The sequence below is a fragment of the Paralichthys olivaceus genome, chromosome 13 (genome assembly GCF_024713975.1).
Source record: "Paralichthys olivaceus isolate ysfri-2021 chromosome 13, ASM2471397v2, whole genome shotgun sequence".
NCBI classification, from domain to species: Eukaryota; Metazoa; Chordata; class Actinopteri; order Pleuronectiformes; family Paralichthyidae; genus Paralichthys; species Paralichthys olivaceus.
This window is the reverse complement of record NC_091105.1, coordinates 1,222,145-1,237,838: the sequence shown is the minus strand read 5'-3', so window position 1 is coordinate 1,237,838 and position 15,694 is coordinate 1,222,145. Positions and strand designations below refer to the sequence as shown.

The 15,694-nt window shown below is 44.7% G+C and overlaps 1 protein-coding gene across 14 annotated transcripts in view; it reads right to left on the bottom strand.

Moving 5' to 3' along the window:
• Window positions 1-4,921: 4,921 nt before the first annotated feature.
• Window positions 4,922-15,694, bottom strand: part of mef2d (myocyte enhancer factor 2d) — a 75,349-nt gene continuing 64,576 nt past the window's right edge. For 6 of the 14 annotated variants that reach the window (XM_069536641.1, XM_069536638.1, XM_069536642.1 and 3 more), the window contains 3 exons: window positions 14,941-15,009; window positions 11,583-11,633; window positions 4,922-9,668 (listed from right to left, as the gene is read on the bottom strand). In XM_069536641.1, coding sequence (XP_069392742.1) covers window positions 9,236-9,668; window positions 11,583-11,633; window positions 14,941-15,009 — 553 coding nt within the window. In that variant the 3' untranslated portion in view covers window positions 4,922-9,235. The remainder of the gene's footprint in view (window positions 9,669-11,582; window positions 11,634-14,940; window positions 15,010-15,694) is intronic. The other 8 variants (XM_069536647.1, XM_069536650.1, XM_069536648.1 and 5 more) reach the window with 3 other exon arrangements.

Sequence of the window (15,694 nt, the reverse complement as noted above, 5' to 3'; positions counted from 1 at the left end):
GAAGGCTTCTGGCTCCATTTGATCTAAATGATAGAAATCATGTGGAAAACAGACAAATAACATGAGAAACGATTCATTCAGATGGTTTTCATGATGATGAATGATTCTTTAACTTCAAGTCAGTTTAACACAATAAATCGTGAACTGTTTGTGAACCTAATAGATTTTCAACAACACAAACTCAGCCTCTTTCCTCTTGTTGGCATAAAAACCAAACTGTTAATGTTGGATGTTAATATTTTGAGGTTAGAGCTAAACTTTGGCTTGAACTGAGTAAATGAGCTGGTGAGCGTCGAGGGAAAGTTGTTATTTTTTGAAACATACAAGTGTTAAAAGTTTCTCTGGCACAAAAATCCAAAGACATTTGGCACAAATTAGTCGTTGCCTCTGAATCATCCCGGATCGTTGGAAGAGTCTTTTGATGGCGACATGAATCAGTTTATTCCTTGGCAACTTATCGAGTAAAACCTGGTCACTGAGGGTCAAACAACACGTGTTCACCGAGCCAACTTTTCACTAACGAGCTCCCTGATTACCACCGAATCTGGCGTAGCTGCTGATCGAGTGTGTGCGGTGACTCATCAGCACAGATAGAAAAGGCTTCTGGTAAATAACAACCAGTTACAAATACTCTGAGAATTTTAATCTTATACTTTTTAATTTGTTTTTTATGGTTCAACTTATTCTGGTGTTTGCAAGCAACTGCCTGGGGCCCTGAAGTGATAGCGGGGCCCTGAAGTGATAGCGGGGCCCTGAAGTGATAGCGGGGCCCTGAAGTGATAGCGGGGCCCTGAAGTGATAGCGGGGCCCCAAGAGCAGTCGATTATGTTCCACAGCAACAACGATGTTGTTAGAACTTTCTTAAATTGTGATCAGTTCTGTATGAAATGGAATTTAAGTTGAAAATGCACAAGTGCAGATGAAGCTGCGACGAACTGAGTCCAGACGTGACCATCACTGTTGTCTGCTTTATTAACGTGGGGGAGGGTTGTTGTGTTGTGAGTCCATTAGCTCTTAGTGGTAGTGTGTGTGTGTGTGTGTGTGTGTGTGTGTGTGTGTGCTGCCGTCGGTCACCATTGATTTACTCCTCATGTCATTGGTATGAATGATGGAGGAGCTGCTGGGGGGGGGGGGGGGGGGGGGGGGGGGGGCTGTATCTAATCTAAACATCTGCTGGAGGTTGAACACACGTCTTGTTTCTTTTCCTGTTATTGAATGAAAAATATCATGTCTGATAAAGGGCGGCACGGTGGTGCAGCGGGTGGATTAGGTAAAGTGAAGACTCTCCATTGACTTGAACGGTGGTTTGGTTGTTAAGTCTTAAGCCCCTCCTCCTCCTCCATGTTAGCAGATGGGCCCAACTAAAGGTCAGAGTTCAAACTAAATAAATGTTTGTAAACACGTTTCTGATCAGTTTGGTTTGAGTCCGTTGATAATGATATAAAAACAGGCTGAGTCATGATTGACAGCTGAGACGTCATGATTGACAGCTGACGCTGACTCAGGATTGGTGGCTGAACCCTCCTCCTCAAACTCCGCCTCAAACTGATGTGACTGACGTCTCTTGAACATGGCAGGACGTTGAGACATGAATCCACCGGTGATCAGCAGACCAGAAGTCTCTCTGCCGTCGTTAACTTGATCCAAGTAAAGTTTTTATTCAACTTTTTAATTGAGTACATTTTCATTCTTCCTCTCCAGGTTTAATTTGTCCCTTGAGGGCCGTTATCCGCCCGGTGCAGTCTGACAGGTGATTCATGACGCGTATCCTCCGGCGTTGAAAAGCTTTTCGCACCTCGTGCTCTGAGACCAAACCCGTCTCGTTGAGCGCAGCGGCTCAAAGCATCGAACTGTGTAACATCAAGTCATCGGTCAGCAGCCTGATTTAAAATAGAGCAGAGGTTTCACTGCAGCGTGCAATCTGCTAACGACAGCTGCAGGTCCGTTCAGGGACGAGCTCGCGAAAATAATCCCTCATCACAACAATGTTAGCAAAGGTCGCGACCTGGATGTTCGAGTCATCTGTTCTATCACTGATGCTGAGTCATGCTTCAGATCTGCTCTCACTCTCTGAGGTCAGATTTAAATTTGATTTAAAGATAAAAGAGTCATTTGTCTCCTGGTTTGACCTTTTGTTTCCAGTCGGAGGACAGAGAGACGACGGAGGACAGAGAGACGACGGAGGACGATTCAGATCTCACCCTAAGTGGGGGCGGGACCAGCTGCTGGTCGACCACAGGATGTGAAGATTAAAAATTAAAATAAAAGCATAAAGAGAAAAAGAGGTGGAATCGAACTTTTGCCTCGTTTGAAATTTGATTGCTGTAGTTTGTTATCGACTTGTTTTCTCATTTATATTTGCAGCTTTAACATGGTCACATAAATAAATGAAATATTAAAGAATGAAGACAATAACTGTATCTGACAGCTGATAACAAAGACTTTAAAAAACATTTTGAAAATGGATCATTAAACAAACAGGGAATGGAATCATTAAAGTCCAGATGTGATGGTGTGAACTATTTTATCCGTATCATCAAAACAGAAAATGTCTGAGTCTGGAATTTATTTCTAATTATGCTGATAAGTCAATTTATATATTTACTTTTAACACATGAACTAATGTCAGCAGAGCTTTCAAATTCAATTTAGCTGCACCAGATTTCACACAATCACAAACATCCTGATTATTTTTCATCGACATTCATAAATTATTTATGGCAAAATGGTGAAATCTCAGAATGTTAAAGGAAATTATAGTTTCATTTAAAAAGCAGCTTTCAAAGTGAAAACATGAGGAACAAATAAACCTGTCTTCAATAAGAAATGATAAAGATGTATATTTATAAAGATAATAAAATCATGTCTCCACATCAGATGTAGGCGAGCTCCTCTGTCAGTGTGTGTCAGTGTGTGTCAGTGTGTGTGTGTGTGTGTGTGTGTGTGTGTGTCGGAACAAACCCACACACTAATCTAATGATGTTGCAGAAATGAAGTTAACGTTGAGCCGCACCCATGAACCCAGCAGACACAGGAGGAGGAAACACAAGCCTCCATCCGACCAACACATTTCAACACAACGTCCCGTCTTCACTGAGAGGGGACAGTGTTTGAATCTGAGTCACAGTGAAGACACTTCGGATAAGAGACATGGCGGCCTCCGTCTCTCGGGGACAGGAAGTGTGAGTGTGACTGTTTGACAAAAAATGTCAGGGCCGTCCAGCTGGAGCGTCTGACTGAGCCGCACCAGAGCCTGTGTGGTTATTATTAGCGACCTGTTGAGCCAGGAGTGTGTGTCTGTCCGAGACATGAGCTCCACCAGCTGCCCCCGCCAGCTGACGACCCGTGGTCACTGCAGCCTGTCCAGGGCAGCTCGGGCGTGGCAGTCAAACCCCCCCCCCCCCCCCCCCCCCCATTATCACCACAACACATGGTTCTATTTATATTTACTGAAGATGGTCGTTCACTTTGAGAGCAGGACTTTTTGATTTCACACCGTTCACACTCAAAACGTCTCTGCTGGTGTTCGAACTACGAGGGCGGGGCCATTTCGTTTGTCATCGCTACGTCCGACATTCTATTGGTCTGAGAGCAGACGGGGCATCGAGAAGCAGCTCGAGCACAAGAGCGAGCGCAAGCAACAAAATATCTGAGTGCAAGCGGACAGACTCCATCCCTGTCGTCTGTTTGCAGCTAAAGAGTAAAACTACTTTCACAGCCTCTGAGGTTTGTCTCAGTGATTCAAATCCACACTTTGTACAGTGTGAATATAAATATATATATTTGATTTCTTTGTACTATAAAGTATTTGAGTTAATACACTTGGTTACTCTCCAGCTCTGCTCTCATGTGTTCACTCTGTTCTTGATTTGAACAGAATCAAGCTGATTCTATAAAAGCACAGTTACATGAAACAAAGTGGGGGGTGGGGGGGTGTTATTGTGATTAACGATCAAGTTTCCCTGTGATCATAAAATAATTATTCTTAGTTCACCTGAGCGCAGAGCCGTGTGTTCACATCATCACTTAACAAACCTCCTTTGATTCCGACGAGATGAAGGAATAACTGAACGAGTCGTGTTGATGAAACACAACAAACTGTTTTCATGAGATTTATCTGCAGATTTATTTTTAGAGAATCATCCAGAACAATATTCATTCTTCAAACTCCTGCTGTACTCTAAGTATTGTGTACCACAGGCTACGTTCTCTCTACTTCACTGTTTTCACTGAAGTGTCCGTGAGCAAAGTATCAAACCAACGATGTTATTTCATTTCTGAATCCACGACTCAGATTCAAACCATGGACACGTCAGCACAGACGAGTGTTTCTCTGTCGAGGGTCGATGAAGACACGTTCCATTGATCTGCTCTTTAAGTGGCTGCATCCATCAAAGATCTGTGAAGTCACTGGAGACAAAATCAATGCAGGTACTAAGCTGTCGTATGTGTACAGTGAAACAGGATTATATCTGTGTTAGCATTTATTTTTATTTTTAAACATATATATTAATGCATATAGCACACTATATATATATTTACATATATACACATAGCAGAGAACCTGTATCTGCATTTATTTTGAAATTCTCATTAACATACATATTATTTTAGTCCTGTGGATTTGATTATAGGTTCTAATATATATATATATATTTATATATTTATATATATATATATATATATATATATATATATATATATATATATATGTTATTTAATTCATTGTAATAATAATGTTCTGGATTAATTGGTTAAAAAACCTTAATATGCTCCATAAACAACAGGAAGTACCTGATCTTTGCTTGTGGGCACATCGGCAGCGTCTGTCCTGCAAAACACACCAAACATTAGAGTGACCTCTAGTGGCGGGGGAGCAGAAAGACAGGAGCTCACCAGGAACGACACAAAGTCAAACGTGTGAAGGTCAACTTGTCTATTTAATATATAAAATACGGTAAAACATACGCAAAAAGGGGGGGAGGGGGAGAGGGGACCAATGGATACTTTGGTACAATAACAAACACTTCTTTTGTAAAAGCAGTATAGAATTTGTAATAACATATCAGTGCATACTTTATTTATGAAAATATACACAAATTGTATATCATTCTCCAAAAACAACAAAAAATTATCTTTACAACAAAAAAGCAGACTAGCCGAACACAATATATTAGCTATAATTTATTTTAAACTTTTTTTTCTTCAATTTCCATGTTTTTTTCTTAAATGTATTTCTGTGTGATGTATATTTGTGTCGATATTACATTTTTATTTCCTATTACATGACTCACTCTTGTCTTATTTTGAAACGCCCATGCATTGACATCATTGTGTCTGGTCAGAAATAAGTTACATGTGTCACACTGCCGATCCCCCCCACCCCCCCCCCACCCCCACCCCACTTCCTGTCACCACGTGCGGTTTGTACATCGGACTCAAAAGTTGCAGCATCGAAGCGTTTTGTCGACTCGCTCGGCGCCGCGCACACGCTAACACCACTACGCTTGTGTTGTTTGTTTCATGTCATTAAAAATCGTGCAACATTAGTAACACACCCTTTTTAAAAAGAAACAAACGAAAAACAAATCCCCAAAATATGAAAACAAAAATATATCTATAGAATATTTTTATATCATGAAATAAAATAAACTTCCAAATAAAACAAGATGTCTAACCTACACCAAGAAAAGAAAACAAACGAGAAAAAAAAGAAACGCAGATTTCGACATCATCATGACAGCTGCCGTCAGTGACAGCCGAGGTAACGATGATAGTAATGATAATATCTCAGAGGACAATTAAAACAGACGGTCACCAGCACAAATGAACACTGGAAAGTGAGTGAGACTTCTACACATCGTTATACAGGAGCAACAAGTTTCCTCTTTTTTTCCTGGGGGGGTTCAGGTTCCCTAAAACTATTTCTCAGCTCGATTGTCTTTGTGTTTTGTGTTCACAGCGACCCCTAGTGTTGTTCTGAAGAACGTATCAGTGCTTTGTGAGCGGCTCTCGTTCGCCGACCAATAAAACTCCCGCGAGTGGAGGGGATTCGTTTTGTCTCGATTATTTGGACGAACATATGGCTTTCGGCTTTCAACGTCAAGTTTCTCTTTTTTTTTTTGTTCGAAGCTCAACAACAGTCGTAACAGTCACGTGTTTACACTCGAGGTGTGTGTGTGTGTGTGTGTGTGCGTGTGTGAGTGTGTGTGTGTGTGTGTGGAGGTTATGAAAAGAAAACTCGTCAGAGAGTTAACGAGTGAGTGACAGACAGAGAGAAGAGAAATGAGAGGATGATGGGAGGAGAGGATGATGGGAGTTGACGGAGGGGGTCAGGGTGGGGGTCATGTTTCCTGTTGAAATGACTCAAAGATAATTTAAATTATGGTGAATTTTCAGAGCTGACGCTCGCTGTGTGGACGGAGTACAGAGAGAGAGAGTGTGTAACGAGATGTGTGTGTGTGTGTGATAATCTAAGAGATGGAGGGGGGGGGGGGGCTGGAAATGAGTGACAGGGGTGACAGGGAGGTGATGAGGGCGGCGGCTGGATGTCGGTTTGGGAGCTCGTCATTAAAAGATCAGGACTCCGGCTTAACGATGTGAGCTGTTGCCGAGCGACGGGGCGACGACTGAGGGCGGGAAAATAAATACAGGGATTTACGCTCTCGACTGAAGTTCTGTAAAGTAGAAAACTGACATCCTTCAGATTCTTCTCCTTTTTACAAGACTTCGGCCGATCAGTGATGGACGACATCATTAAACACACACATGGGGGGGGGGGGGGGCGTGTTCTAAAGTTTGATATGTTTGTGAAACGAAACACTGGCACTTTTGTTCTGACGCGGCAAATACACAACACTTTGATATGTCACAACAAAAATACTTGATAACAATAGTACTGATACGGACAGAGAGTAAAAGCAGAACTCTCAGAAGTAAACGTGTGAAATCAGGGTTCAAAGTTTTTCTCTGAGTGACGACGAAACATTTTGACTTTTCAGTTGTTAACAGCCATGATTATTTCTTTACCTTCATTCGGTTTTAAAATGATAAATTATTACATGTAGTGTTTGTGAAATACTTTTTCACAAGGCCTTTTGTTGTTAAATTGTACTTTTTGTTTCATTATATTTACATATTTCTTAGTTTTCCATCATCGTTTGTGTATTTGTACGCACGATTACACGAAAACTACAGGACGGATTATTATGAAAGTTGTTGTTGAGGATTTTTATACTTAAATATTTCTCTGTCAGTTTCGTCTTGAATTTCATTTTCTTTTGCTTCGATGTTTCTGTTTTATACATAAACTACTTTAAATTGAATTAAATCAACTTCTGATTTAATAACGGGAGCTCCGACTGCTGATAAATTATTTTAAATAAACTACAAATAAATTATATTCGGGGGGAAAAAGTGCAGAATGTGTGTTTTGTGTTTCTGATTGTTTTGCATTTTGTTTTAAAGCCAGCCAGGTGTGTGAGTCTGAGCCTCGTGTGCACGTGCAGCATGTGTGTGTTGGTGTCACGGGTCGGGTGTGTTCAGGGGGTTTAAGGTAAAGTGTGCTCCGAACCAACGCTCACTGAAAACAGCCCGAGTCACCACGGCTACTCCCTCTCCTCCTCTATAGCGCCCTCTCGTGGACATCTTACACTTTATATACAGGCATAAATAAAAATGAAACCAGGCCGATCCACTGAGAATCAACACGTCTGCTTCTTTTCTGTTCGTTAGGGATATCCTGCTGAATATATCGTTCATATATACAATCCCTGTCGTCTGCCTGCGGCCTCAGCTGCGGCGCTGCCCTCGCTGCCGCCTGAAGCTGTTTAAATATATACTTATATAAGATCTTATTGTTTTTAACCTTCAAAACACCTCGTCCCTGCCACACAAAGCCACATAGGTTACAGATTGCTTATATACACGGTACCTCTCGCTCCTCCTCTGTGAACATCAGCTTTCCATTAAAAACATGAGTCGCTTCACAAAAATAATTTCTGCTGTGCATTGCAGGTGAAGTTGAGAATGAAGATTTGCCCAAATTGCTTTGTTTAAAAAAAAAAACTCACACACACACACACACACAAAACCATTTGAGGTAACAAAACAGTCTACACACACACACACACACGTTGTTCTCAGCATCTGCAGCTGACACCATGTGGGCAAATGAAGGAGTAGCTGTGTCGTGTGTCGCTGAGCTGTCGCAGCTCGTCCCTGATTCAAAGAAAAGTCTTTTACCTCGGCAACAAATCACGTTCCTCGTTTTTTTACAGCTAATCTGCATGTTTCTGGAGGGGGAGGGGGGGGGGGGGCAGGCATAGTGTCGAGCACGTCACGTGACCACGTCCACTGGGGAGGCAGGGAGGGAGGGAGGGAAGGTGGGAGGAGAGTTTTTTCTTTTAGTGTCTTCATCATATTGAAAAGCGAAACAAATCCAAACTCTAACGATCAACAGTCAAAAGACAGAAGGACAAAAACTCCACGCTTAAAAAAAAAAGAAGAAGAAGAAGAAGAAGAACGGCCCCGGCTCTGAGAGGAGAAACAATCTGGAGCGACAGCAACGCAGCCCTGTAGGACGTGCACGAAGATGTGGACGTTAAGTGGCTCTGTCTTAATACAGCTGTGTCCTGTTCCACATGTGGACGAGCGGTGAGGACGTGAGGGCGGAGGACTCCACCAGCTGCTGCTCCGTCACGTCAAAACGTCCAAGTTGCCAAATTTAAGGGTTTTTACTTTCCACAGTTTGTCTGATTAAGAAAACTCATTCAGCTCAGACAGATCAATGAAGTCCGTCATCGCTATTATTCTGAAAAACGATCCCTGGTTTGGTGGCTCAACCCCTCAGGGTTTTAAGTGTGAGTGTGTGTGTGTGTGTGTGTGTGTGTGTGTGTGTGTGTGTGTGTGTGTGTGTGTGTGTGGGGACAAAGTTTATTATTAGAGTTCAAATGTGTGTGAACATCGTCATACAAGTGTGCGTCAGTGTCCACACGTGCAACATGAGAGGGTGTCAGCATGCTGTTTGTATGTGAGGTCAACGACTCCTGTGTGGACAGACGGTTACAGAGTCAGCGGCGGTGTAGTGTGTGTGTGTGTGTGTGTGTGTGTGTGTGTGTGTGTGTGTGCGCACAGGGAGGGAGACTGGGGGCGGGGCTGCTGGGGGCATGTACAAAAGCCACAAGTACACATCTCCATCCTCCATCTGTCCGTCCATCCCTCGGCGCTCTTCTCTTTATGTGACCCAGGTGTCGAGTCTCATCCTCTTGACGTTGGTCCCGTCCTGCTCCGGGGGCTCGGCCGACGAGGGGCGCAGGAGGACCATGGTGGGCTGCTGGGCCCCGGCCTGGTGGAAGTCCGCACCGCCGCCTCGTCCCTGGGCGCCGTCGTCCCGGTCGCTGCCCTCGTACGAACTGCCGTTGCTACTGAGGCTGTCGACGGGCGAGCGACCTTGACCTCCCGCCTCCAGGCGCAGGGTGCCGGGATAGGCCACCGACACCAGACCTTGTCCCTGGATGTGACCCTGGCCCCCTCCGCCTCCCCCGCCGCCGCTGGTGGAGCTGGGAGTGTTGCGGTCGCGGTTTGGCGAGATCGGTTCGGACTTGATGTTGAGGTTGGGGTTTGTGTTGACTGTCAGCGCGGCACCCTGAGATATGTGTCCCACCGGCCTGGAGAGAGAGAGAAAGAGGGACGGAAACCAAAAGAGTTAGACGATGACATCAGTGCACAGAAGTGTTGTCATCAGACAGAATCAAACAACGAGTTCAGCACACGCAGGTAAACAGACGGCGGGCTTTTATTTTGATAAGCGAAGAAGCCACGACACCCAGGCTGCGTTACATCACCCGGAGACGGAGGCTCGGGCCGACACACGACAACAAACACGTCACACACATGCACGGTCCACGAGCCATGCAGCGGAACTGAGCTCAGACTGAAGTGACGTCACAGCAGGAAGTGACGTCACTGCAGGAAGTGACGCCGGTGAACAAACAAGAATCCAGCGGATTAAAAATAAACTGCAGAGGTTCAAACGCTCTCGGGAACTTTAAGTCAGAAGCTCCGAACTTCAAGAGCTTCAATCTACCTGCCTCAACTCTTCATCCCTCCACCCTCACACTCCTCCTCTTCCTCCTCCTCCTCTTCCTCCTCCTCCTGGCTGGAGGCTGAGTGGAACCTGTCACCGATGCAGACGCCGGCTGTCGACGCTGCGTCTCTCTGACTCTCTCCAGCTTGACTCGGTCGATCTGAATTTGAAGCCCCCCCCCAATTAGTGCCTTCGGCCCCTCGGGTGAGTCTGAATTCGTAGCATCATGATCCATCTGCAGCTCTGCGTCGCTGATACTCGCTCAGTTACTGGCAGACTGAGAGGAGAGTTTAAGATAAGCCTCCTTCAGGGGATCTGGGCCTTCGACACTCAGTGTGCTCGCTGTCCTCCCCCGTCTGACACACACACACACACGCACACACGCACACACACACACACAGTCCCTCGGTGGTGGTGAGGCTCACATCGTCTCCCTCCTCACCCACTTCATCAAACCTGAGCATCGAGGCTCAGGTCGCTGCAGGTAGATGGATGGCGGTGCCACGGGGGTGCCGTCGCCATGGCGAGAGAAAATGGCCGAGTCAGCAGGTCGGTGACAGTGATGAAGGCTAACCCCCCCCCCCCCCCCCCCCCCCCCCCCCCCCCCCCACTCCTGAGTGCTAACACAACAGCGAGCGCAGCCAGAAGCAGACACTTAGTTACAGTGCGGTGTGCTGAGATCAGGCCGCGTTTCCCAAGATGCTTTGCTTTCGTGAGGAACAACAAGCTGCTGAACCTTCTTACTGAATTCACATGAGACAGATTCACTGAAACTGTTCGTGGAGCTCGTTCCTCTGCTGCCGACCCTCTGTCTCCTGTCGGTGCTTCAAACGGCTTCAATGTCACATCTGTTTCCTCTGATTCTCGTGTTGAGATCTTTTCCACCTGATTTCTTTCTTTTCAACTCTGAACTGAATAAATGTGAACAAACAGGAAAGTTCATCCATCAGTGTTTACGGAGGATTGTTTGAATTTTGGCCGAATACAGGATTAAAGCAAGAGCTCTGTCCCTGTTACTGAGCAACAGTGCCCCCTGCAGTCGTCCCACTGACCTGAAACACAACTGGATATTACCCATGATCCTCTGCTTCCTGACCCAGAAGAGCTCTGTTCAGAGTTCTTCATGTTTAAAGTTTCCTGCTGAATATTGGAGATAAACTCTGGTTTTAATAACTTCTCCGTGTTTTGAACTGATCTCAGTTCAGCACTCAGGTCTGTTTACAAACCGACTCCAGAACCTTTGTCCATCGGTAAAGTTTTCAATTTGCTGTTTTGTTGTTTGAGTTTTTCAGGATCGACTGAATCTCTGAAATTAGTTTTCTCCTTCTTAATATTTTGGTTGTGAATCAAACCGGATCACTGAAGTTGTTCTGACTCCAGGTGTCAAAGTGAACACCAGCTTATCGACAGTTCATCGTGCGCTGAGGTTCCTCTGTGCAGCAGAGATTTTGGGAAAGCGGCGATCTGTGTGACTGAGGTGTAGAAAGTACAGTACCAGCAGAGGCCCTCCTCCCTGCCAAAGAGCAAGTTGGACTGAGAGGCCAAGCTGTGGAGGGAGGTGGAAAAAGAGACAAGCAAGTTTCAAAAAGCCAGAACAGCAGGAGGGGGGGGGGGGGGCAGCGGGACGGCGGCCAGTCATGGTCAGTCCACACATTGTTACTCCAGAAAAACCAAACGGGCCGACAGCTGCTTCAGTCACACTGAGATGAAGCTGCGGTCGGCAGGAAGTGTTTAAGCCTGCGCTGACACACATTTGACAGTCGTCCACACGCGATGCATTTTTCACAGTCAGCTCCAATAAACGTGAAAAATCTGGAGCGAGCCAGTGGGAGGAGCCAGTGGGAGGAGCCAGCGCAGACGTCGTTAAAGGAACAAACTGTGAATTCTGAGGCTCTGCTCCCACTCACTGGTTCAATACAAGGGAGTCTGCAGAAAGTAGAGTTCTTTATTCTTCCGTCTGCTGGACGTTATTATTTAATTCCTGCTTCTGAAATCATCCTCAGGTTGTAAGAGTCCAAAGTTAATTTGGCTGATATCACAATAATGAGTAAACGGGTTGAACGCTCGGTGCTAAATCAAATAAAAACTTTTGTGGTTTGTGGAAAACACGACTCATCGGGGGAGGTTTTGCTGAACAGCCTCTGATGACAAACTAACTGTGTCTCCTTTAAGTAATCACGCAGCGTGTGCAAGTGTTATCTGTGGCTTTTCCTCGGAATCCACAGCCGAGAGAAAGAAGTCACTGATATGAGGTGAAACGAGCTCTGGGGATAAAAGCTAATGATCATGTTTGTTTTAGGGCAGATCTGCGTGAACGGATGAAGCCAACAGACAAAGCGACAACGTGAAGGTGGAGGACATCGAGAAAACACCCTGTGAAAAACAGCGTCCAGAGAAGTCGTCTTCTTAAAGAGATGAGTTTAAGTCGACAGCCGGGGGGGCGGGGGGGCAGCCGTGACATTAACATTTAGATTGGCGTCGGAGGGGGAAGAGGAGAGTCAACAGGTGTACGCCAAATTAAACTGAGGCTGACAAAAGAGCAGGAAATAAGCAGATAGGCGGAAGTAGTGGAAGGAGGATGATTAAAAAGGGGGATGAGAGAGGGTGGGATGACAGAAATCATTTCCTCGTGGAGCCTGCGGCGAGGAAAAGTGTGGACGACAGCGAAGGCGAGGCCGGCTGCCAAACCGTCAATCATCGTTTGATTGGAGGGGCTTGTTCGCTCGCTGTGAGGCAGCGAGTAAATCAAAAACAAACCGTAGCAGCCCGGGCGGCACAAGCGCCCACGTCTGCGCTCGCTGTCCTAGGACGGCGAGATTTTTCCATTCTGCTGAGGGAACAGTTTGGCGGGCTGGGAAATCTTCCCGCATTTCTGTGGAGCTCGCTTCTTTTAAGTGACAGTTATTCTGTCATTCCGATCCCACGCACGACACAGAAAACCTGCCTGCTGCTCGTGGTCGTGTCAGAGCTGACGGGGCGGAAACATCTGGAAACATATGGCTAAATTTAAAACCCTGCTCACTCAGTCAAGTCAGGAAGATCGTTCCCGGTGATTTCAGGAAAGTCTCGGCTTCTTTTTTTAAAAGCAGAAGTTCTGAATGAATCAAATCCATCACCTACAATTAGAGATTTTATTTTCGTCAGTCTCATTAACCTACAGATGCTTTTCTGTATTTCTTGTCAAGCAAAGGACAAAAATAACAAACACGAGTTTCCAGAGTCTGAAGTGACGTCTTGTTTTGTCCAAAACCAAATATTCAGAGAACAGAAAACATTTCTGACTGTTGGAAACTTTGAAACCACATAATCTGTTTCAACTGACATTTAAAAATCGAATTAATTGATTGTTATCGTTCTGTTGATCATCTAAAATATTCTTAAAGTCGTGCAGATGAAATGTTGTTTTCATTTATTCATTGACATTAAGACTTTATACTTGTGAACATGTGAAACATCGGTGAACTCTCGGTTTGAGTTCCTCAAATAAACGTAAAGGTTTATTCAACAGTTCACAGGTTCAAGCTTCTTATATTTATTTAACGATTCGTTGATGTTATTGGGTTTAAAAATGTCTCAATTGAATCTGTTTGGTGTTCGGACGAAACAAACTATTTTAACGCTTTAATACAAAAGCTACGTCCCTGTGTGTGTGTGTGTGTGCGTGCGTGCGTGTGTGTGTGTGTGTGCGTGTGTGTACAGAATAACTCAATAATACATGGATGGATTCTCACCAAACTTAGTGTGAATATTATTTGGGCCTTTATCTCCAGATAAATAAGTTTCAGAGCTGATAGGTCAAAGGTCAGAGGTCAAGGTCTCTCATCACAAAAAGCTTTCCAAGTTCACGTCTTTGTCTTCCGCGTGAACGTCTCCTCTTTTTTTCACTCGTTGACTTCTTGTTATTTTTCAGTCCTTTGCGTGTTTCATCAACGAAGAAACGTTCGGTCTCAACTATTTCCTGATTGTTCAGAGGGCGGAGCCCCCGGAGGCGCAGCTGCACACCGTCAGACCGAGAAACAAATACCAGTCTCACCGGTGGCAGCTGCCGCACATCTCAGTTATTCTGATTCTTCTTTAATGCGATGGAGACTCCGAGCAGCCGAACATTCTCTTTATTGAACTTCATGCCAAGATAAATTAGCAGCGATTGTTCCGAACAAGAGGATATCAGCATTTAGGGGCTTGTCAAATGTTTAATGCATATTTCAAATAATTAAAAGAGCCCCGAGTGTTCCACGTTACTAACTGATCATCAAATACCAAACTGTATCTCATTTAATGTTATCTGAATCTAAATAACTGGCAGTGACAGCTGAGCCACATCTTAATTATTCTTTTTAAGTCGTGCCACTGAAGGCACTCGCAGCCTTCATGTGTCTGAGGGATTGAATCTTATGTGCGACTGTCACCTGAGAGTGACGGATAAATGGATGAGGAGTTAAATCTGATGCTGTAAGCGTGTCGTCGGAGCACAGCTGAGCGCCGGTTCGGTGTTTGGGAGCGAGCGCGGCGCCCAGAGACGCCTTTCATTTCAGAGCCTAACGAGACGGCGTCACCGTCACGCTGACACTTCCAAAGAGCTGCAGATCTGAGCCGGAAGGTGGCACGACGCCTGGCACAGCCACACCAGGATAAAACCAAAAAATACTTCTGCTTCGGCGGAACTGAAAGGAAAATGAAGCACAGACACAGCAAAGCAACAACTGGCATCACATCCAGCACGAAGGATTTCAATCTCTGTCGTCTCTGAGGTTTTGAGCCGTTTGGCCTCAGGACTCAGGTAAATAACCCGACAGGTAAAAGGCGTGGCGAAGCTGCGGAGCGCTTCTCGCACATGCTATCGTGTCATTCACCTCAGGTTAGCAGCGAAATTGGAGATGCAGCTAACCATCTCTGCGTTCTGTTTCTCTGCACCCCACATGCTGTGGAGACAAGTGGGGGAGGGGGGGGGGACAAAACAAGAGTCCGTTACAAGCTGTTCCCCCAAACCACAGATTAGCTTAGCTTAGCCACACAGCTCACACTAAATACACTTCATGGCTAAGCTGACGTTTTTTATCTGAAAGGCAGCTCCTTCGTCTACAATCAATAAATACAAACAAAAACTTTCTTCACATAAAATTCTGACTTTATTCTTTTAAGTACTTTTTTATTAATACTACTTCGTTACTCTGGTAATAACTATTCTTGGAATTTCATGACTTTATTTTTGTAAATTTGAATTGTTTTCTCATAATATCACGACTTTATTATCGTGATATTTCAACTTTATGTTTCTTTCTTCGACTTTAATCTTATAAACTCACAACTACTACTGTTATTACGATAAAACTTCATTCCCTCGATCTTCAACTAGCACGTACACTCGTGTTGAAGCGAATGGTTCCAGCATCTGAAAAAAGTGCAAACAGTTTTTCAAACAAAACAAGACGACAGATCACGACACCTAAAATACTGCGATGGGATTTGTTTTCATAGATTAAAAAAAAAAGAGAAATAAATCATGGGATTAATCAAGTGACAATTCTTGTGTTTACATTACATGTGGGGGGGGGAGTTTATTTTCCTTCACCTCAGAGCGACACGTGACTGACCAGGTACGTTTGT